The sequence below is a fragment of the Triturus cristatus genome, chromosome 6 (assembly GCF_964204655.1).
Source record: "Triturus cristatus chromosome 6, aTriCri1.1, whole genome shotgun sequence".
Taxonomy (NCBI): Eukaryota; Metazoa; Chordata; class Amphibia; order Caudata; family Salamandridae; genus Triturus; species Triturus cristatus.
Genome location: NC_140589.1, coordinates 1,917,832,302 through 1,917,856,899, shown reverse-complemented (window position 1 = coordinate 1,917,856,899; position 24,598 = coordinate 1,917,832,302). Strand labels below are relative to the sequence as shown.

At 50.9% G+C, this 24,598-nt stretch overlaps 1 protein-coding gene across 1 annotated transcript in view; it reads right to left on the bottom strand.

The window, feature by feature from the left end:
• The window catches only part of LOC146822458 (uncharacterized), a 326,778-nt gene that overhangs the window by 126,831 nt on the left and 175,349 nt on the right, over positions 1-24,598 (bottom strand). The window contains exon 5 of the mRNA XM_085610060.1: positions 8,720-9,018. Coding sequence (XP_085466186.1) covers positions 8,932-9,018 — 87 coding nt within the window. The 3' untranslated portion in view covers positions 8,720-8,931. The remainder of the gene's footprint in view (positions 1-8,719; positions 9,019-24,598) is intronic.

The following is a 24,598-nucleotide window of genomic DNA, read 5'->3' as shown; positions in this document are numbered from 1 at the left end:
AATTAGGACTCCCCATGCTTCGCAATCTAGGGTCCCCGCATGGATGAATATTGAAGTCTCCCACCAGAATGATGTTAGAGGTGTGGCGGGTAGAGATATTAAAGTTAGTCAAAAAAGGTGCCCAGACGCATTATATTATACACTTCAGGAAGAGACGAGGCAGCATTATAAAAATTCAAGAGCAATAAATTGAGAGGCCCTAGAGAAATTAACAAGGCCTACAGACAAGGAATATTTGTGTTCTTTTCAACAATGTCATCTTTTAACCTTAGCGAAACATAAATGGTGAGACCCCCCTTGAAGGAATTGCAGGAATTGAGAAAGACTTGTACACTTCCAAAGGAGGAGAATTATCGATAACCCAGGTCTCTTACAAACAAATACTATTAAACATTTTAACAAAACAGCACCACTCTGTAACTGTGATCTTGCTAGCCAGGCCAGCTATGTTCGAGGAAATGAGATTACAAAAATCAACTGATGCAGAGCGGCTGATGACGAAGATAAAGCTATGGGGATCGTGGTAACAGGTTCTGCAAGTCAATCACAGTTATCAAGATGCCCTAGTAATTTGCAAAAGAATTGAAGGCTTGGACCTGTGCAAGGGCCTGAAACCACTCCTGTGGGGCTGTACGTGAAGATTTCATAGTGCACCATGCGGTTGGAGTTAAAGCCAGGGGCGGGGGTCAATAAAAGAAGCCCAGGGAAGGGCCATGATGGAAGAAACAGGGCCCATTGTAGAACAGTCACTGGCCGAATGACGGATTCTCTGTGCCAAATGCGGCTGGTTAAAGTTGATTGTTACACAGTCTCCGCTGCAGCTCTTTTTTGACCCTTCTATCCAGGCTACCCTTTGGGCCATCATGATGTGCTTCTCCACTCTAGTTCCCAGACACGTATTTTTGTTCAATCACGCAAGACTTTATTTTTTAGCTGGTAAAAGTCTTCGGTGGGCCCGGGCTTTAGCACTGGTACGTTACCCAGGACAACGTACAGTGTTGCTTCTGGTGGTAAATGAATAATTAGTGAGCCCTGGGACAGCGCCCTTGAGGCCCTGATTGAGGGGGGTGACCCCACCTACTCCACACTCTCACCTAGGGGCAAGTTGCTACTTTGGCAACACTCTATGCCAGCAGCCTCCATAGAGAGCGCCCCCGCCTGTGGTCCTTTCTTTGATGACAGGGGCGGGTAAGCCATAGCAGGGGGAGGGCAGGCGGAATAATAGTCAAGTTCGGTTGGGGTGAGTCAAATATACCCTGACTTGTACTAGTGTAGGAGAGAAGGATCTGAACTTATGTTGCCCCCACTTTTTTCCTGATGTTTACACTAGTTTCTGGCTATAGTCTGGCTGGGTCTCTGCTAATCAGGGCCCCAGCCTCTCTGTTCTCTCTAAACAACTTGGAGTGCATATTAGATGCACTAGTGATTGGATACTGTGGTACCTTATGAGCCCCTAGTATATGGTACCTTATGTACCAAGAGCATAGGTACTTCACAGGCCTACCAAGGGCTGAAGCATGTATTATGCCACCTATGGGAAGCAGACTAAATCTGACACCACAGGCCTGCTACTGGGTGAGGTAGTGTTAGCACTCCTTACTGAGATATAGGTTCACTATATCTCTACCTGCACACACATATAAACCTAACAGTCACCCCTAAGGCAGGCCCTATCAATCCTGAGGGCAGGGTGCTTGGTTTCCATGTGAGGGGGTGCCTCTGCCTGAGAAGGGCCCCTCTGCAGCCCTCAGAGTCCATTCTCTGTGGGTGTTTGTGGATGCGGTTAACCATATACTCTTAGCATTATAAGTTCGCAGTTAATGCCAACTTTGGAATGGCTGCATCAAAACATGTCGTGTTTGGTGTCAAACGCTTTGGAATCATACCCCCACGCCAGTAACCTGTGTGGGAGTATGATCCCACCCTTCTAGAGGGATAGACATGTACCTACTGTGGAAACACGATAGAATCCTGAAAGTGGATGCCACCAGCACAGACACTGGGCTGCCCTCCTGCTACTGACCGAAACTCGCAGTGGAGGAGGCCCAACATTAGGCATCCTGTCACAGAGAGGTGTAACCACCTCCCAGACAGGATTTAGTGTATTGGGGATGGGTGGGTGCACTCCTAGAGTGCTTTGAAGTCCTGCACTGGGGGAGCAGTAGGCTCCTCTGTGCAAATGCCAGCTCAAACCGGTTCAGGGGCTACCTGCCCCTGCTCTGGCGCGAAACTGGACAAAGGGAAGTGGGTGTAGCCACCCACTCCCTTGACCCTCCCATAGGAGGGTTCATAGAGCTAGTCCCTCCCTTCCTTGTGGTATAAGTTAGGGAACCCTTGCCATTGCAAACTAGATATCCCTGGATGACGCTCTGAAGAAGAATCCTGGACCTTCGACGTTCCACTACCTTTGGAAGACTGAAGAATCTCCCTTGGGGTCAAGGAGTGACTCCCCTGCTTGGCAGGCACCAAATCTTTGAAACAATGGTCGCAAACTTTCCCGCTCCTGCCGGAGTCCGAAGTCCCTGCATCCCCAGAAGCAGATTTCCTGACTTCTCCAAGGCCATCGTGAGTCCCCAGTGAAGCTGAGGCAAGTGGACCCCACGAGTGACTAGAAACCGCAATCCCTGGGTACCGAGCACTATTTTCGAGTGCAACCCCTTCACAATGTTCTACAAACTGGTGCATTGGACCTCGTGTGGTCCAAGCCTCCAGCAGGATTTCCATCGAAGATCAGAGGCCTACCTCGTCCTGAGGGACCGTGGGCTCCTGTGAAGTGAATCCTCCTGAGGTGTCTTCGCGATCGATTACCGGTTGGCTTGTGGGTCCCCTGAAGACTTTTCTACCAAACCAAAGGACTCCCTTGGTTGCTCCAGGCCTGCCCTGACTTGACCTTGCTGGGTGAGTCCCTCAGATCTTGCTGGTCTGCAACGCTGACTTTCTTCACTTTCCACAAGACTTGCTGTTGCCAAAGCTTGTTGGCTGCAATCCGGTTGCCGACACCTCAGTAAGCTGCAAACTTTGTGGGACACACCGAATCCAGCTCCTGGTCATCGTCGACGCCTCCTGGACCTCGTGGCTGAAGAGTCAAGACACCTGTGATCACCTGAAATCAACCGACATCTGTGGGCATCCAGCTTCCTGGCCCCGGGTCACTGGCAAGTGACTTTGAACACTGTCCACTCAGCTTTCAGGTCTTCTGTCTTCTGAATCCAGCCTTGGATTCCACCGGACACTTCTCCAGTCTTCACAAGCAGCAAGTCTTCTTTGGCTCCCATTGAAAACGACGCCGCGACCCGACACTAAAAGACACCTATGCAACTGACTTCCCTGGGTGATGTAACTCCTCCACTACGGTGCTCCTGTGTGTGTTGGCTCTCAAACTACTTACCCTGTAAGTGACTTGCTTGTAGACTCTCCCGAAGTAACCTAGAACTTTAAAATTCCAACCGCGGCTTGCTCCATTGAAGTCAATAGGGAACCCGCAGCTGTGTTCTCACACTGCATGCGTCTCCCGTGGGTCCTTTACTTACCTGCCTTGGGTGTATTAGTGAGGCCCCAGCGATTCTGAAGGCCCTAGGACTTGTTCCCTTGCAAGTCAATATTCCTAATCCTCTTTTTTAGTATATGGTCTGGTACGCCCCTAGGGCCCCAGCCATATTTGTGCTTAACTTGCTGTGAAACGTTGATTTGTGCATATGTTCCTGACTTCTAGTCTCATAAAGAGATTAGTAGAGTGTGTCTAGTTATAAATACATATATATGTTATATATATACCTGTGTGGTGTCCTTTCATTTGGTAATTTAAGAAATTATAAGGAAAAACAAGCTGCTTTACATTCCTCTGAGACTTAGCCTGAAGACTGCTCTCCACAGCTACCACTAAGATAGCTTTCTTTAAAAGGTTGTCTTAAACCAATCTACCATAAGAGTCGAATTGGACTGGTGCAAGGTGTCCACTAGAACTAGTGAACAGCATATACGAGGCCAACTTCTCACAACTGGTGTGGTGACAATCTGATATGGGCCCTTGTGCCTCCCATTGATCCCATTGGTTGCTGGTCCTCTTATTGTGATGAAACCATTAAGAGAAGTCCCTTTCATTTGCGGTCAGCCGTTGCTTAATTTAGTCCAATTTGGAGTCCCGACCCTCAAGGAGGGAAGCCACACAGGCGTCCAGCATAATTGCCATCTTATCTTTCGAGGGTGGTGCTTCTCCCAAGCTGGTGGAAATAGAGCTATCCGCTTTAGGGCGTTTAGCCTTGCCCCCAAATAAGTGCACTTGCGCTTGGTCCCAGGTCCTAACCCCCTGCTAGGCACCTCCAACAATCTGACGAGAGACGGACACACCATGAACTGTCGAAATCACTGGTGCAGAGGGACTCCTGCACGCACCCCGCCCCCACACTACTCTTGGGTTTGTTGCCCCTAACAAGCTCCAGACCCACTTGGGGATCTATCGGCTGTGAGAAGGTGGGTTGGTATATGCTGTCCACTAATTAAAGTGGGCACCTTTCACAAGTCCAAATGACCCTCATGGTGTAGAGGTCAAAGATAACCTTTATTGAAAGCTATCCTAGTGGTAGCAATGGAGAGCAGCCTTCAGGCTTAATCTTGAACGAATGTAAAGCAGCTTGTTTTACCAGAATATCACCTCCTGAATGATCAAATGAAAGGAGAACCACAAAGTGTTTGTATAAAAATATGTATTTATTACTCTCTACTATTCCCAATGTGAGAATAGACACAATAAGCACTCAATATACATTTCAATTTCAATAGAACAATGAAAGTAGCACAATACACAGCGGGCTCCAGAGGGAAATCGAACCATATACTAAAACAATAATATAACAGTAGTGACCTTTCAAGACACAGTGCCTAGAGCACGTAGAATCGCTGGGACCCCAAGGAACAACCCCAGGTGAGTAGATTGGGACTCCACGGAGGACGGGTGCAGTGTGTGAACAGGGACGCGGTCTCCGTACAACTCTATGGGAAAGTCACAGTTAAAGTTTTACAGTTTAAGGACACTTCGGAGAGGACTTCAAGCAAGATAATCGAGAACTAGGAGGTTCTAAGGCCAACCCACCCGTGGATACCAAGGTACCCGAGTTACCTAACCCAGAGGAGCCAGGTGCATAGGGGACAAGTGGTGTCGGAAACCTTTGTCGTTTTCAATGGCGAGCTGAGAAGAAGTGCTGCCCTGGAAGTGGAAAGTGTCTGGTGGAACCTAAGCCTGGATTCCAGGTGAGAGCAACCTGAAAGCAGAGGGGACAGAGTCTGGGTCACTTCACGTGACCAGGGGCTCAGTAGACGAATGCCCACCGATGTCGGTGCTTCAGGTGAAATGAGGTGCTGCTTGACTCTTCAGCCATGAGGACCAGGAGACGTCGAGGATGACCAAAGTCCGGAAGTGAGCTGTCTCACAAAGGATGTTGAGTGCTGAACGGTTGATGTCCAGATGGAACACCAACAAGCCTTGGCCAAGGCAACCCAAAGGAAACAAGTTATGGTGGGGACTAGCAAGGTCTTGGGGACTCCCCAAGCACTGGAGAGTCAGGGCACGTGTGGAGCAACCAGGTAAGCCCAGGAAATCAAAAGATGACCCTCACCAGGACCCACAGGCCAACGGACCAGAGATCGCGAGGAGACCTCAAGCAGGATTACAAAGTACAGGCTCACGGTGCGAGGAGGCCAGAGATCTTTGGAGGAAATGCTGCTCGGGGTCAGGACTACACGGAGTCCAAGGCACAAACTTAGGAAACACTGCTCAGGGTCATGAATACTCAGTAGCAAACGAACGCGGTGCACAGGGGTACGGGTCATGCGGTCCCCACGAGGGATACTGGCCTCAGCTTTACTGGAAGGGCAGATCGACCTCGAAGACCTTCAGGGACCCACCTCCTGTGTTGCAGAAATCTTCTGAGTTCTCAGGAGCTCGGGAGATGCAGCTGCGATTCAGGTGCCTGCTTTTGCAGGGGAGTAACTCCTTTACTCCAAGGGAGATTCTTCAGCCGTCCAGCGGTGCAGACAGCCATCCGGTTTGAGCTGGACTATGCACAGGGACACCAAATGTGCCCCCATTGCAGACTTTCTGGCACTCTAAGAGTGCACCCACCCAGCCCCAATACACTAAAGCCTGTCTGAGAGGTGGTCACACCTCACTCTGACAGGAAACCTATTGTCATGCCTTACTCTGCTCGAGCTTGGCTCAGCAGCAGCAGGGCAGACGCGTGTCTGTGGCTGGCAGCATCCATTTTGTGCTGCCCAGTTTAGAAAAACTGGTACCGGGTAGACCAGTGACCCGCACATGTCTTCGTGAAAGGGAGGAATCATACCTCCACACCAGTTACTACTGTGGAGAGATGATTCCAAGGTGTTTGACACCAAACACGACATGTTTCTGAGCAGCCGTTCCAAAGTTAGCATTTACCGCGAGGATATAATGCACTTTAACATATATGTATGGCTCCATTACAGACAGCCCAAGAGAATGGACTCCGAATGCTGCAGAGGGGCCCTACTCATGCAGGGGCACCCCCTCACCTAAAACCCAGCACCCTGCCTTCAGGATACACACCAGCTTACACACTTTGCAGTAGCAAACTTTTGGTGTCAGTTTGAATGGACTCTCAGGGGTGGCATAATACATGCTGCAGCCCATGGGAGGCCTCTGGGGTACCTATGTCCTTTGGTACCTGTGTACCATATACTAGGGACTTATAGGGGTACCCCAGAATCCAATCTGGAGTGTACCTAAAGTACAGACTTACCAATTTAAGGGAGAAAGCAGATAGACTGGAGTCCTGATTAGCAGGATCCCAGCCAGACTAGTCAAAAACCAGCAAAACACCAGGAAAAAAGTGGGGCTAACCATGCAGTCAGATCCTACCTTCCTACATCTGCTCCATCACGTCAAAAGTACACAATGCAGGGGCCTGTCCAGATTCCAAACTGGAAATATATTAATCAAGATGACTGGCGGGGGAACGCGATAGCCTGCGGGTCACCAACTCAATCTCCTTGTTTAAACCCCCCGGAGCTCTCTGCAGAAAGCAGTCCATGGTCATAATTGCCGGTGCCGCATGAACGACTGCTGCTGTCTTTTGGTTCCTCGTAGCACCAAACTGGGTAGAGGGAGCCTTTTAAGAGAAACAATGGACTCTATGGTAAAGTAGGCACAGGTGGAATCTTTATAACACTATAACACAATGACCTCCAAACAGGCAACTTGTGTCAGTAGGTAAATACATTAGCATGTACACGCAAAGTGGCTAGGTACCACTTTTAAGCCTGGCCCCAAAGTAGATAGAAAAGTCACGTACCATCCTTAGGTAACCAGGATCTCACCAATCAGATGGATGACTGCGCAAGGATATGCTGAGGGGGGGTCCTGGGACTCTTCGTGGTACAAAACCAGGAGAGGGGCCCAACCCAGCCTCCTCCAGGCTCTGATGAGCCCGCCCTTGGCCTGGGCTTTGCCCAGGTGTATCCCGCACTGCGGGAGTCTGCTGCTGAATTTAGGTGCTCCTGTGCCGGAACTGACGCTGCCGAAGCCTCTCCTGCAGACAGGTGCTGGCAGGGAGTAGTAGCCCCTACTGTGACGCCACAAAACAACATCTCCTGTCATTCGCCGTCTTTACATTGTATTTGACCCTGTACAGCGCTCCGCTGCCTTGTGTCTAGATTTCTGCTATAGAAATACGAAGTACATACATAAATTTGTCACATCTCTCACCTGTGTCTGTGAGTACCTAATGAGCATTTACTACAGAATTTAGTCGATCCTGTCTATAATTCAAGAAACTAACCTTGTGTGAGAATAGGCAGTTCTGCTATTAGGGCTCCTCTACCACAAGGTCAAAAGTAAGGATACAAGTGTGAAGTACGAGCCGTGAATGTAACCAGGCTTGAAGGCTCATGAACATAGGTGAACGAAGAGTGGAGCACCTAATTAAAGTTATGTTCTTTAACATCAGACATCCCATCTGTTCCCTCAGTCATGATTGCGATAACTACAGCTTGAGACTAAGGCCCAGATGTACAAAGGTGTCAAGAACGTAGCGCAGCGCAGCAGCCAAGAATGTGTTGCGTGACAGGGAGAGAGCAGGACAGCGCCATACCTGATGAATCTTGGCCTAGGTCTTCACACCACCTCCTCTCCTAAGAGTCAAGTCTTTAAAGCTTGTCCAAGACACTCCAGAGAGTCAAAGACACTATTGAGACCATCTTTCCAACTTAGAACTAATACCCCGAATGTTGGTCAGTAAGGAGCACGTGCAATGTGATCTCTGATAGTGCCGCGTGGTCGATACCACTTCATGGACGTGGGAAAAGGTGTGACAAGGCCTTGGTGGGGGGTCCCCTTTTACAACTGTTCTCATTGGATTGCATGAGCTTACGCCACGCTTCTCACACTACTATCAGTAGTTTGTTCATGCACCAGCTCAGAGTAGTCAGTGGTTGTGCAGAGGGACAGCTGCATCACACAAGCACTCAAAATCAACAAAACGCAGGATCCAAGGAGGAGTCTCTGAGGGGCTAACAGATGACACGAGACCAAATATATTTTCAAGGTGTTCCAATGTGGAATTCTCCAAATGTTTGGTAAGAAAAATCCTTTGTATTATACACTAAATAAGAGACCTGTGAAAATGTTTCAATTTGGCCAACAAGGTGGACCTTGGGGTGTGATCTTGAAGGATCGCTCCCCTCTTACCTAGCTGTTGCTTGTTTCTGAGTCTGGCTGCCGCCTCCATCAGGTTGACCTTGGAGAAGACTTCGATGGTCACATCAATGGCGTCTGAGCTGTAGGACTGTACAAGGAGGTTCTTGGTGTCAATCCATTCTGCTTTCTCCAGCCTTCCTCGGGGGATGTTTCCACACCCTTTGAAGTCGATTTCCGCTAATTTATCCTTAAACATTTTGAAGTCAGCTTCGGTGAGATCCTGCAGGGCGCGGAGCAGGATGTCTCCAGGTGAGCTCCCCCCGTCCTCCATGGCTCATGTGAGGCTCCGTCTGAAAAACATGTTGGGACATAAAAAGAGGGCTGGTCACAAACTCGAGAGTCACAGAAGTGAGATACATGATCACAAACTCCTCGCACCTGCGCAATGGGCATGAATAATGAATGGAATATACTTAGTACAGCGCTACCGTTGGCCCAGGAGGGCCTCTTGGAGCTGTAGCAGTCGCCCTGCTCTTAGATGTACCAATTGTCCACTCTAATGTAGGAACCTGGGAACACCAGGCCCTAAGGGCGGTAACGTGGCGCGAGCCGGTCGGGCAACCAGAGGGCTATGTGTTAAGCAACCATACACCACACGCTTCTCATGGACTAGAGTCACACACAATAAGGGACGCCACACCGTTTAAATTATGCAAATACTTCAAGTTTATCCAAGTATAGCTGGTCAGATGCAGTTCAGGAAATAACAAGGTAATACATGAATCATAATACCATTGTGACATTACATTCGACACTCTGGGTGATATCTATGCAGTGCCTAACCTTGTTCTAGCGCCGTGCGCGCTTACGTAAAGTCTTTCCCTGAACCGGCCGTCTAACTAAGCGTAATACTTGAAAGGGGGCACATTGGGTTCACTAACATGGCGCCTGTAGAACTGAGCGCTCCTCGTGATCAAGGGCCCCTAGTACTGTGAAGCAAGGCATATGAACATAGCGCTACGCGCAATCAGTTGCATGTGGATACGTTTGCGTAGACCATTTAATACATCGCGTGACTCGTAATCAGTCGCATGTCATTACCTTTGAGCAGAGCATGTAACACAGTGCGCTACTCGCATTCCTGGGCATGTAACTACTTTCGAGCAGAGCATATAACACAATGCGCTACTCGCATTCCTTGGCATGTAATTACTTTCGAGCAGAGCATATAACACAATGCGCTACTCGCATTCCTTGGCATATAGTTACTTTCGAGCAGAGCATATAACACAATGCGCTACTCGCATTCCTTGGCATGTAATTACTTTCGAGCAGAGCATATAACACAATGCGCTACTCGCATTCCTTGGCATGTAATTACTTTCGAGCAGAGCATATAACACAATGCGCTACTCGCATTCCTTGGCATATAGTTACTTTCGAGCAGTGCATATACCACATGGGGTTACTTGCCGTCCCGGTCCCTCCGGCTGAGGAAGCAGAGTCGGTGGTGTGAAGCGCCACACGAGAGCAATGTCTGTCAGTACTTTGAACGGCTTCCAGCGGGGAAGATTACTGGACTTGAGGAGCGAGTCCCTATGCTCCGGTGCAGTTCACAGAGCACCGCACTCAGTAACACAGGAGGGGGGACACGGACAGGATCCCTCGGCGGGGTCTCTCCGTCGCGCAGGCAGGGGAGGGGATTCCCACGGAGGGGACAACCCGGGCCAAGTGCGGTGTGGTTTCCAGACCAGCAGGGGGCGCACCAGGGGGGATCTCGGCCTCCGGGCTTACCTCCGTCTCGGCGTCAGCAGGCGTCCGTCCTCACGACGTTGGGGGAACTCGGCCCCGACCTTGCGCTTCTCCTCACACGGCTGCGACGGCAGCGACGGGGCCCCGGACTTCGCCTGGGCCTCGCGACACAGCAGAGCACTCTCCCAGGCCTCCAGGCCGCGGCGGTGAGCGCGCTGGCTTCGTCGTCGCAGGGGGGGGGGGGCTCAAATTAAGGATGGGGATATGGTGCTCAGCGGAGCACGCTGCCGGGGGTCCCAGACCAGGGCAGGGAGCGCGGGGGTCACAGCGCTAGTACCTGGTCGATCCCCGGTGACTTGGCAATCGGCTTAGTATTTTGTTCACTAGGGTAACTTGGACACGCAGTCTCAGCTCTGGCATTCAAGGCTTACAGCTCGCTCTTGTCATGCAGTCTCAGTTCTTAAAGTTAGGTTTCAGTTCTCAGTTGACAGATGAAGTCTTTTGGCGCAGATGTATCTGGCGCCCTTAAGGGGTTCTGTTACAGGGGTAGGGATGGAGAGGGCGACTAGGTCCTACCTAGTCAGGCTGGCAGAGAGTGTCTGGGTCCTCCTACTACAGTGCAAGTTCAGTGGGATTCACAGGGCACCTCACTCACTTAAGAGGCAGTACCTAAATCCTGTCACTCTCAGAGGCATAAGTCCCTGGCTAGGCCCTACCGCCTACACTCCTGGTGGATTCTTCCAGCTCTGCTTCACCCCAATGGCCAACTCACTCCACAAGTTTCCCTCCCACTCTTAAGTAGCCCTAGGTCAGGTGACCTCTAGCCAAGGCGGCAAAAGTAAAACCCCACCTCCCTTCTAGAAGGTTCCAGCTTCTTCCAGGAGCTTCCCCACTCTAACTATGGGACAAAAAGGCGGGCTGGTATCGCAACATTTTTGTGGGTCCCAGCCAGCTCCTGGCAGCTAGGGTGCTACTATGAAAAACGACCACCCTGCAGTAGCAGGGATCTGTGGCAGCCATCTTGGGCGAAGTAAGCACCTGCACCTTAACATTACAAAAACGAAAAAAATGAGGGAAAAAGGGCCAAGTCCAACATAACCCCCTTCCAGCCGAAAGCCAGGGTAGACCGATCAATGCCTTGATGGTCTTCCCTGCTTGGGGCGAGAAAAGGTGGACGCAGGCCCGCAACGGCAGGAGCACCCGCAGGTTCTCCGCCGCTCTGGAACCCAATGGTTCCCTAACAAACCTCCCTGGACCAACGAAACCACCCCACTGGGGCTCCCTAGCTAGTTGTGGCCAGGACCGGCCCCTGGGCCGTCCAGATGTCTCTGGCCCGGGTGATCTCGCGGAGTGGGGGGCAGTAGCCCCAGGCCTGTAGTGCCTGTTGACCACTCCGGTCCTCCTCCTTGCAGTCCTAAACTGCCTCTGGTCCTTCCTCCTGGGGTTCACACCCTTAGGCTGACCAGCCTTCAGGGGCGAGGCTCTCCTCCCCCTAACTCTCCTTCTGGGGTTCCTCACCCTACCCTGCGAGGCACCCTCAGACCACCACTTCCTCCTCAGTCTAGGGCCTTGACTCCTCAACTGATCCCTCAACCTAGGGTCTAAACCCTTAGGCTGAGTCGGTGCCCGAGGCGAGACCTTCCTCCCTCTGCACCCCCTCCCAGAGTTCCGCACCCTCCCACCGGGAAAGGTACCCCTGGAAGTCAATCCTGGGGGGACACTGCTGATAGATGTCCCACCCGCCAGGTCAGGCAACCCCTGAGCCTGGCACCCCAGCACAGGATCTAAACCCTGAAACTGGGCCAACCCCAGAACCTCAGGCGCGCTGGTTACAGTCGCCCTGGGTCCTCCTGACACTAGGGGCTCCCCTGCACTGGATGGCACATCGGGACAACCTAGGCTCCCAACCTGGGGCTCCCTTGCGGAACTCTCCAGGCCCTGAGACTTCGGTTGGGGCACCTCGGGACACCTCCCCGTCTCACGCCTTCCTACAGATAGGTCGTGAGGCCCTACAACCCTCTCTCCCTGGGACCTAGCTGGGCTATCTGCCACTTCTCTGGGTTGGGAGATCCCTGCACCTCCCCCTTCAGGTTCACACCCCAATGCCTCCTCAGACACACTGGTGATGTCATCCTGGGGTAAATAAACTTCTAGCTCCTGTGGAGCTTCCGGTATGCTGCCACCAGTGTCCTCACTGGACACACTCATCTGGAGGGCACGCAGCTCCAACTCCTTCATCCGAAGCTCGTGCGCCATCCTCCTCTCCTCCATTGCCCATTTCTTATTCTCTCTTTCCCTTTCTCGTTCATGCTCCAACTTGGCTAGTTCCCATCTTAATTGCCTCTCTTCCCTTCTGTCCTCATACTCCTTTGGAGACGCGCTCCTACTAGACCCTGTCCTACTACTGGCCCCAGAACGTCTCCCTGGGGGCACATTTTCAGACTCCTCTATATGTACGATGTCTAGGACTTCTTGGGCGCTCTCCTCCTGAGGTGCATCTGGCGCCCCCTGTCCCTCATCCCCTCTCCCTTCTGGGTGGGCTTCTACCCATGCCCTAATGGCGGTACGGAGTTCCGGCGCTTTGGCCCTCCGCATCCCAGGCACCCCCAACTCCTGCACGAACTCCCTTAGTTGCTTCACTGTGTACCCCTCGAGGTCAGCTAACCGGGATTCCATTCTGGCAGGTGGGTGCCTAGACACTAAGGAGAAAATTCCTAGGGTATAGGCAACAGTTACCGGCTCACCAGGCTTCTTGCACTCTCAACCTGGACAGTGGAACTAATGATCCAGCAACAATGGTTTCTGAGCTGTGGAACAAAAAAAATGTAGGATAGGCGTTTAATTGTGGCGCCCTTCGCCTCACGGAAGGGTGCTGTATGGTCACAAGTCCCAAGGATCCCACCGCTGGCCAACAATGTAGGAACCTGGGGTCACCAGGCCCTAAGGGCGGTAACGTGGCGCGAGCCGGTCGGGCAACCAGAGGGCTATGTGTTAAGCAACCATACACCACACGCTTCTCATGGACTAGAGTCACACACAATAAGGGACGCCACACCGTTTAAATTATGCAAATACTTCAAGTTTATCCAAGTATAGCTGGTCAGATGCAGTTCAGGAAATAACAAGGTAATACATGAATCATAATACCATTGTGACATTACATTCGACACTCTGGGTGATATCTATGCAGTGCCTAACCTTGTTCTAGCGCCGTGCGCGCTTACGTAAAGTCTTTCCCTGAACCGGCCGTCTAACTAAGTGTAATACTTGAAAGGGGGCACATTGGGTTCACTAACATGGCGCCTGTAGAACTGAGCGCTCCTCGTGATCAAGGGCCCCTAGTACTGTGAAGCAAGGCATATGAACATAGCGCTACACGCAATCAGTTGCATGTGGATACGTTTGCGTAGACCATTTAATACATCGCGTGACTCGTAATCAGTCGCATGTCATTACCTTTGAGCAGAGCATGTAACACAGTGCGCTACTCGCATTCCTGGGCATGTAACTACTTTCGAGCAGAGCATATAACACAATGCGCTACTCGCATTCCTTGGCATGTAATTACTTTCGAGCAGAGCATATAACACAATGCGCTACTCGCATTCCTTGGCATATAGTTACTTTCGAGCAGAGCATATAACACAATGCGCTACTCGCATTCCTTGGCATGTAATTACTTTCGAGCAGAGCATATAACACAATGCGCTACTCGCATTCCTTGGCATGTAATTACTTTCGAGCAGAGCATATAACACAATGCGCTACTCGCATTCCTTGGCATATAGTTACTTTCGAGCAGTGCATATAACACATGGGGTTACTCGCCGTCCCGGTCCCTCCGGCTGAGGAAGCAGAGTCGGTGGCGTGAAGCGCCACACGAGAGCAATGTCTGTCAGTACTTTGAACGGCTTCCAGCGGGGAAGATTACTGGACTTGAGGAGCGAGTCCCTATGCTCCGGTGCAGTTCACAGAGCACCGCACTCAGTAACACAGGAGGGGGGACACGGACAGGATCCCTCGGCGGGGTCTCTCCGTCGCGCAGGCAGGGGAGGGGATTCCCACGGAGGGGACAACCCGGGCCAAGTGCGGTGTGGTTTCCAGACCAGCAGGGGGCGCACCAGGGGGGATCTCGGCCTCCGGGCTTACCTCCGTCTCGGCGTCAGCAGGCGTCCGTCCTCACGACATTGGGGGAACTCGGCCCCGACCTTGCGCTTCTCCTCACACGGCTGCGACGGCAGCGACGGGGCCCCGGACTTCGCCTGGGCCTCGCGACACAGCAGAGCACTCTCCCAGGCCTCCAGGCCGCGGCGGTGAGCGCGCTGGCTTTGTCGTCGCAGGGGGGGGGCTCAAATTAAGGATGGGGATATGGTGCTCAGCGGAGCACGCTGAAGGAGGTCCCAGACCAGGGCAGGGAGCGCGGGGGTCACAGCGCTAGTACCTGGTCGATCCCCGGTGACTTGGCAATCGGCTTAGTATTTTGTTCACTAGGGTAACTTGGACACGCAGTCTCAGCTCTGGCATTCAAGGCTTACAGCTCGCTCTTGTCATGCAGTCTCAGTTCTTAAAGTTAGGTTTCAGTTCTCAGTTGACAGATGAAGTCTTTTGGCGCAGATGTATCTGGCGCCCTTAAGGGGTTCTGTTACAGGGGTAGGGATGGAGAGGGCGACTAGGTCCTTCCTAGTCAGGCTGGCAGAGAGTCTCTGGGTCCTCCTACTACTGGGCAAGATCAGTGGGATTCACAGGGCACCTCACTCACTTAAGAGGCAGTACCTAAATCCTGTCACTCTCAGAGGCATAAGTCCCTGGCTAGGCCCTACCGCCTACACTCCTGGTGGATTCTTCCAGCTCTGCTTCACCCCAATGGCCAACTCACTCCACAAGTTTCCCTCCCACTCTTAAGTAGCCCTAGGTCAAGTGACCTCTAGCCAAGGCGGCAAAAGTAAAACCCCACCTCCCTTCTAGAAGTTTCCAGCTTCTTCCAGGAGCTTCCCCACTCTAACTATGGGACAAAAAGGCGGGCTGGTATCGCAACATTGTTGTGGGTCCCAGCCAGCTCCTGGCAGCTAGGGTGCTACTATGAAAAACGACCACCCTGCAGTAGCAGGGGTCTGTGGCAGCCATCTTGGGCGAAGTAAGCACCTGCACCTTAACATTACAAAAACGAAAAAAATGAGGGAAAAAGGGCCAAGTCCAACAGGGGAGCACAATGTAACTGCAGGAGGACTCAGTGCTAGATTGGTAGGATATCCAGATGAGAGAAATAGTTACAATGACAAGGAAATTATTCACTAAGTTATTCTAAAAACGTCTTGATCCACACCCATTGACCTGCGTTGAACACCCCCAGATGCCATTACAGACACTTAAAAACTCTGCAGCAAACCCCGAGACATGACATTTAAGGACTGAAACCTCCATGTAAAGGGCGGTTGGGAGGCATAAAGGGTGACTCTTCTCTTAACAAGGTGTCTCGAACCCCGCCTGAAATCAGGTCCACAGTCTGACCCCGCTACTTTGTAGATTAAGGTTTGACTGTTTTGTGTTTGATGAGAGGAGGGAAGACTGTTCAAGCATGAAGCAGGGAGGGAGGAGAGAGACAAACAGGCCCCTCCCCGAGATGAATTGATGGCAAAAACAAAGACATTAGAGCCTGGCTTTAAGAGTCAGGAGCCAGCGTGTGCAGCATCTGCTGAGACAAGAGTTAGTTGTCAAGGCCAGGCCATCACCAGCAGCTCCTCGCAGTGACTTACAGTGGTTTATTTCAACAGGAGACCAGCAGAGTCCAAAATATCTCATGCAGTTCAGGTCCCATGGAAGAGGCCGACCCATCAGGACAGCGGCATTTTGTCTTTTAGTCGAGATTGCAGACTGACCCCTCCTCCCCAGTCAGTGAACAGTGTCTCCTGTCACATCATCCTGTTCTGCAGCTCTGGGGTCATTGACAGTCCTCTGGCGGCCAGCTGCGCATTGCTGATACACGCACTGTGTCTGTCATTAGGCCTGTGTCAGCCAAAACCTTTTACTCTCACTAAAATTATAAATGTAATATACTTAGAAAGTCTTTGATCCGGCCTTCTCTATCCATTGGTCTGTTCTGTCATTAACACCCTTCATCAGTGCATACAGCATAGAGCAGGAGGCAGTGGGTCCGCCCACTTCAGCCATTGGCTGACTTCACTGTGAGTGACAGCATTCTGCCCTTTCACCAGGAGCACGTCCACATGCAAAGTAACTCCCTTCAGTGTCAGTGGCTGCTCTAGCAATCTGTGCATTTTGAGACCAAAACATATGTCTTCTTATGTCAAATTTTGTTCTAAGATTGACAGGGCCCAGTAGCTTCCCCAGTGAGAAAACTTTGCAAAACTCTAGAAAAACAAGATTCAGCAATCCATATTTCCACTTACATTCCCTCCTGCTGCTCTGTAATTCCAGAAGATCTGACACAGAAGCTGGTCAGCGGAGAGGGTGGAGTGGAGATGTTAAGGCGTAAAGCAGGTTACGCAAGACTGACGTGTGCCGCTGTGCAGAACTGGCTCTGATAAAACCCCGGAACACTCTCAAACTCTGGCTTCCTTCTTCACACAATGGACAATTTGCCATGAAATATTGGGGCATGTTTACAAGGACTTAATGCCGCCGCACAGTCAATTTTTTGACCTTACGACAGCTTTTTTTATTACCTTATTTACAAGTTGCCGCTAACTGCAGTTAGCTGCACTTTTCCAGTGTAAACGAGAATTTTCAAGATCGCCACTTCTGTTAGCGAGACGTAATGAAAATGAGATGCAAGGTAGGCGTTCCCTTGATAAAACTGCCGCTAACCACGCTTTGCGATATTTACAAGGAATTCCTTGTAAGGTGCAAAACCAAAAATACTGCCTCTAAGTCCAGTTATAGGCAGTTTTTTAAGACCAAAAAATAGCTGGTCTTGGAATTGGTGCAAAAGCTTGGGTCCACATATTAGATGTTTGCAAGGAATATTATTGCGCTGCCCTGCACCAAAACAAAAGGACAGGGATGCGCCCTATCATTCTGTGCCTCAATCATGAAAAGTGTTGCATTACTGCGACAAAACATCATTGCAACACTTTTCACCACACCCTCCTTGCGACACCATGGATGCGCCGTATTCAAACTACGGCGCTCCATGTCACAATCAATGACAGATAAATCTAGAATCCTGACGTATCTGTCACCGCTAAAGTCACGCATTGCTGCGGTGGTGTCGCAAGCATGACGCAAATCCAGCAATGCATTGGGGCAGGCCTATCCCTATGGCACCGCATCACCCTTACCCTCGCCATGGGGCAGGCGCAAGGTTTTGACGCAGTGGCATCCTAGAATTATCGGAGTGAAATCTGATAGATTGTTGCGTGGGTACACCCACTCTGCGTACATCATACCTGACGCAGGTAAAATGTGTGGGTTTTACAAGGTCACGCATATGCCTAGATGCGCCAAGAAAATGATGCACCAGTGGCTTTAAACTTGCGAAAGGAGCTCATGAATAAGCCCCCTTTAATTTTTCCCCTACATTGACGCACAATGGCTGCTATGAGCCAACGCAGGCACTCTTGCGCCATGATGTTGCAGAGTTGACTGATGTTGTGCAGGAAGGGACACCTACCTGCACAAAACCTATCAATCCAGGGTATTTCCTCTTCCTCTGTGTGGTGTGCTTTTACGGCGGATTTGAACGTTGTGTGAGTTTCAGGGGTATTGTTGTGACTCCATCTCTTCTCGAGACGTCTGCAGGTGCACCTGAACTAGTGGAGGGCGGGAGTGAACCAGTTGGCCTTCTTAGAGTGTTGTTTGCCTGGTCTTTTCTTAAGGGGTGCCAGGGTGTCTGCGCAGTTGGAGATCCATCGGTGGAGGTTGCATGCTGTGGTGTTGGCATCTGAAAGCGTTGGCGGAGTGGTGGTGCTGAGGGAGTTGACAAGAATTTCTTCAGAGGCCTTGATCCAGCTGCAACGGGGGGCGGTGATGGCAGTGGTGTATGGAGTGTGTGGTGAAAGCATGATGTATACAATGATGGTCGGTCCGGGAGAGTTCGGTGGTGTGGCTGTAGTTGAAGTTCTCGCTGGCGGAGAAGATGGGCTCCAGCGTGTGTCCCACTATGTTGGTTGGTGCGGTGACTAGCTGCTTGAGTCCGATATTGGCGCGGTTCCCCAGGAGGGGGGTGGTGTTCTGGTCACTGAGGTTGTCCAGGTGGAATTTGAGGTCTCCGAATAGGATGTAGTCGAGACGGAGGTACAATGAGGTCTACAATGCGATTGGTGAATGAGGGTTCATGGTCTGGGGGTCTGTAGATGAGTATGCCGTAGAGGGTGGTGTTGGGGTTGGTCCGGATCTGGAAATGGAGGTGTTCCATGGTCACCGTTGGGTCATTAGAGTGCGTGGTCAGTTGGAGTGTGCTTTTGTAGATGATAAAAATGCTTCCTTGTGGATGGTCTGGGTAGTCCTTGCAGGTGATTTTGTGGCCGTCGGGGATGGCGATGGTGATGTCCGGTCTGGAGCAGAGGTTGCTCCAGGTTTCTGTGAAGAAGGCGATGTCTGAAGAGGTGGTGTCAAGGAGGTCCCAGATTTCAGTGGCGTATTTGTAGAGGGACCGCACGTTGAGGAGGATGCAGTTGAGCCGGTTGGGTGCATTGGTGGTCGGCTGGGCAGCAAGAGGCGCTGGTGTGCTGATGTGGCAGAAGGTGCTTTTGCAGTTTCGGCAGGCAAAGGGTACAATGGAATTCTTTGGTGATGCTAGATGGCAGGTGGCGTGGCGTCCAGGGTTGAGAGCGAGGAGGGTGCTGGCTTTGTAGCAGTGTAGTGTCCAAGAGGCATGGTCCCTGGTGCTGGGTGCAGTACAGGGGTGGGCGGATGTAGATGGGATTGCCTTTTGCGCATCAGTGTCACACCCGCTGCGCATGGCCGCACAGCGTCCACCATTGTGTAGTGCTGCTGGGAGGTGGGAATCGCAGGAGCGGGCATTGGAGGGGGCAGGGAAGTGGGGCATCACAACAGCAACAAGGGAGAGGACAGGGAAAAGGAAATGATCAAAAGCACAGGAAAAACAAAGCCAAACAAAGGAAAGATAAAACAAACAAAGGTAGTAAGGCAATGGTGAAGAGCAGAAAGATTGACAAGAACAGCAGAAAAGAGAGAAAGTCAAACTGCAGAGAATTGACGCTCTACCACTGGACCACCAGGAATGAGGCAAAGGCAGGAGCCTGCAGGTGAAGGAGGGACTCGAACACCTGACTTCTGGGTCAGAGGAACCAGCAGCAGCAGATGGGGACAGCAGTATCAGCAACCAGACGGCGCAGCGCTGTGGGAAGAGGAAGTCCATTAAGGGATAGTCCCCCGTACACCCAAAAGCAAACTGACAGGGGGCAAGGAAAGGCAGCACCACCCAGTTGCCTCTTCCGATCTAACAATGGCGACCAAATTCTGTGTTTCCCAGTTCCACAGCGAGTAACTGCAGATAAAATGCATATCCAAGGGCCTGGGCCCAAACTGGCCCTGTGCCCCTGGCACCCACTGCCACCAATGGCTGATCTAAGCAACTTAAGCCAGTTAGTGGAGTCCCCCACCAGTCTTGTGCGGTGCCCTCAGTGATGTAGGTCAGCCGCAGTGCAGGGATTGCTCAGGGCATGGTATGCTTCATCCACAGGTGCTAGGCATGGGTCTGACTCGACCCCCGGGCCTCCTCCACTACGCGTCCCACCTTCTCCTCACCTAGACATTAACACCGGGGCTCAATCTGCTGCTCTCTCTCCAAATGTGTGACTCAGCCAGCAGGAGGCTCTAACAGGCAGGATTTCACAAGCTTGGGTACAGCAGTCACCACCAAGTCTGCTGGGGAACCTCCCGATGCAGGTTATTCAACAGGGCCCCCTTAAGCGTGAAGTTGCAGCTCTCCCACCACACAAGTTCGGCCCAGCTCAGGGGCCTCACCCTCCACATCATCCGGCAAGCGCAACATCCCCCGGCCTGTGATGCAGAGAGGCACTGCCCACCATTGGTGATCTCCTCCGTGCACCCTGGTGTAGTGGTGGCATGTGGTATGCGATGCAGACCTCCCTACATTGGTGCGCAGGAGCACCTCTAATGTCCAAGGGGCACCAGGCAGTCTTCTAACACAGGTCAGCAATGTGTCTCCATGCGACCTGCCAGACTTCACCACCAGCTAAGGGCGATCACCGATGCCTCAATGTCCACCACCATGACCCAAGGGCTTGGTCCCGACACGGCCCGCCTTCACCGTCAGGCTGCAGCAACTCCACAGCACCTCTGCCTCCCACTCTGCATCTCAGACGCAGGTCTAGCGAAACCTCCGGGCACCGGGGCTGTCCACGCTTCCAGGCTTCGGCTGTCATGGTGTCACAAGGAAAGCACTATGTAATGTGATGCATCATATGTTTTCACCAGCGATGCGCCACTTTACATAAATGGAGCCCTGAATCTGCATGTGCTCTACCCCTGGGACTCTGGCTGGTCATCCTGGCTATTGGGGGGTTTGGAGGGGATTGCTTACCTGTACTGAACTTGGTCCTGGCTGCTCCATTCTGCATTTCATTGTTTTTATTTTCTTTTTATCACTGGTTGTGGACTTAGAGGCTAATTTTGCCCCTAGAGGCAGAAAAGAGACGTTGGGCTGGCTAATGTGAGGTTTTTTTTGCCTCTAATTGGTCTTTCATCACTTTTCTCTCACTAGCGGCAAAGGTTTTATTGCCTTGATGCTAGTAATAGTAGCAGTTTTCGCCACAGGTAGCTGATGCTATCGCCCAGTAGAGACGTAGTGTACATACGTTGGTAACAGGCCAATAGTTTTTGGCGATAGTTAGCGGCAGTTTTCTTAACGCGGCCTAACGCTAACGCTAGTTAGCGTCAGTTCTTGTAAATATACCCCACTGTGTCTTGAGTTTGGGACTCGCAGTTGAAGTGACTGTTTACAGGTTCACTCAAAGCAAAGAGAAGGGGGGACTAGCAGCCGATAAAGGTCTAGTAACTAGGCTCCAAAAGCAGTAACTATATCAACTAGGGAGGTACTGTTCGTGGCAAAAGAGATAGGAGAGGAGGCATAAAAAGGTGGACGAGTCTTAAAGAGGGGAATCCTACGGACTGCGTCCTGTTGCCCTCACACACCCCTAGGGATGTCATGCTTCATCTATTGGGCATTGCTCCTAGTCGGGCCAGTGCTGCATTGCCCTATGGACATCAGGGTCATGTGATAATCTAACATCCAGACAACGTGAAACTATCACCTTCATGACTGAGGAGCCCACGATCATAATCAAACCAGCAGACAAAGGCAGCGTGATTGTCGTTATGAACTCTATGGATTACGACCAAGAATGCCTACGCCAACTAGCGGATGCAAGATATTACCGCTTCATGGACTCGGACCCAACCAGCACCTTGATGAAATGCATTCGATGTACGATCACAATGGCAGAAGCACAAGACTGGATGACTTCCCGAAGGACTCCATATTTTTACATATTGCCAAAGATACACAAAGGCACCAATCCCTCTCCGAGAAGACCTATCGTCTCTGGGATTGGTTCCTTACTAGAACCTCTCAGCAAATTCTGCGACCATTACCTCCAACCTCTGGTCCAGAACCCCCTCATTTCTCAAGGACACCAGGGAGGTGCTAAACTTGCTGGCGGACGTCAACAATCAACAAGAAATTGACCTCCTGATAATACTGGATGTGGAGGCGTTCTATGCAAATATCCCACAGGACGGCACCATCGAGGTCATCGAAGCTTGTCTAAGAGCAGAGACACGGACTACTGCAAGACCCATCTATTTCATTATCGGATGTGCCACGATGGTGTTAAAGAATAACTTCTTCAAGTTCAAGACCCGGGTATACCATCAGATACGAGGGACATCTATGAGCAACACACTCGCCCCTATACTGGCCTGCCTCTACATGGCAGACTATCAGGAGCAACACATTTTTTTGACACAAATCCTTTCAAGGAGAATATACGTACATGGAGATGATCCATCAACGATGTTCTGGTCCTTTGAAAAGGGGACGACATCAGGTGTCAGGAGTTTGGGAGCTTGATCAACACCCTAAACCCCTATCTGAGGTCCACTCAGTCATCCTCCATGAGGGAAATTCCATTCCTAGACTTATTTATCTCTATGGAGAATGGAAATCTTTGTACAAAGACCTTCAAGAAGAGCACCGACTGTAATAGCCTTGTTAGAAATGGGGGTCTCTAGTTGGCAATGGCTGGCCACTGTCCATGTAGGGACCCTTCTTCCTAAGTCAGAGTAAGCAGCCTACACCCTTTGACAACCCCTGCTCAACCCTGTGGTAACGTAGCACGAGCAGCTAGGCTTATCTCAGAGGCAGTGTGTGAAGCATTTATGACCATACACAGTAATACAATGAGGAACACTACAAATGGACACCACTCAAGTAGTTATAAAAAATAGGTATATTTATATAGACTTAATCACAAGACCAATAACAGTAAAAATCCACAATACTAGAAAAATATAGTTACTTTAAAAATGCTGCAAAAATTGTTCAAGAGGCACAAAATGATGTCGTTTTCAGGCCCGCTGACGGGTGATGCGATCTTCTTCGGGGTTAGCGAGCGCTCGGCGGGAGCTGAGCGACGATTTTTCTTACGCTCACCAGCTGCAGCGGCTCGCTAACGGGGGTTTGCGACGATTTTCAGCGCTCTCTTCTCAGCAGTAGAACTAGAGGCCCTGGAACTCACAGGAGCCTCACCTGCAGATAGAAATCCTCTCTGGGAGGAAACAGGAGGCTGGTGGTGGAGTCTGATGTGCCTGAGACTCCAGCAGGAGGCTAGCTCTCTTCTAGTCCTTGGGTGATTGCTGTAGCAAAAATAAAAGTTCCTTCAAAGTCCTTTTCCTCTTCTTTCAAGTCCAGTGGTAACAACTGCAGGCCAGTCCCAGAAACAGCACACAAGCACAAGGACAGTACTCCTTCTCCTGCAGATTCCTGTAGTCACACGGACAGAGGTTCTTCTTGTTGTCCAGGAGCAATACCAATTGTAGGGGTTTGGGCACAAATATTTATACCCCCAAAGTCTTTGTTCTTAGGGGTCCCAAGTCTCTGAACCCAGCCAGAACCAGTTCTGCCCAGCCCTGGAGCACTTTGCTTATCAGGCTGCATCCTTCCTTTCAGAAAGAGGGGGTCTGCCTTCAGACGCACAGTGGGAGGTGGAGCCAGCATTCACCTTGCCAGGCACAGCCCTATTCAAGTGGAGGAGCTACCCCTCCCCATACTTCAATGCACATCTCTCTATTCAACCCAGGTCTGACTCAGCCTGCCCTGTCCCTCCAAAACCAGACAGCCAATACACATAACAGCAGAGCACATTGGAAGGCTTAGGCAAGAAAATACCTACTTTCTAAAAGTGGTATTTTCAAACACAGAATATAAATATAAACTTCACTAAAAGATGTATTTTAATATTCTGAGCTCAGGCATACTAAATTCGTTTTTCTACCATGTTCTGTGGGTCAGTTAGGACTATAGAATGTAATAGCCCAGACCTCCCATTCTGGCCTATGGAGAACAGGTAACCTTACAGTAGTGAAAAACGAAATTGGGTGTAATTCACTACTAGGACATGCTACACACATCAGGGCATGTCCTACCTTACACATACAATGCACCCTATCATAAAGGGGGCTTACAGGATCACAAGGGAAGGTTTAGGGGCTGGGAAGTGGGTGCACTTCACAGCCAAGATGGCAGTTCTGGACTGCACGCAGACACTGCGGTGGCAGGTCTGAGACACACTTTACAAGCTGCTTCTGTGGGTGGCACAAACCAGTGCTGCAGGCCCACCAGCAGCATTTGGTTTACCAGCTCTGGGCACACACGGGCCACGCTACTAGGGACTAACAGGCAAACCAAATAAGCCAATCAGGGATATACCAATTCACATAGTCATATTTACAAAGGGAGAGCATATGCACTTTAGCACTGATCAGCAGTGGTAAAGTGCCCAGAGTCATAAAGCCAACAAAAACAGGTTAGGAAAAATCCAGGAGGAAGGCAAAAAGCTTAGGGATGACCCTGCAAAAAGACCATTTCCAACAAGCCTCCTGTTATTTGACAGTCACCAGCCAAAAGTTTTACGGGAGAATCTGCTGAATGGACAGTTCCTCCAACTTCGTAGG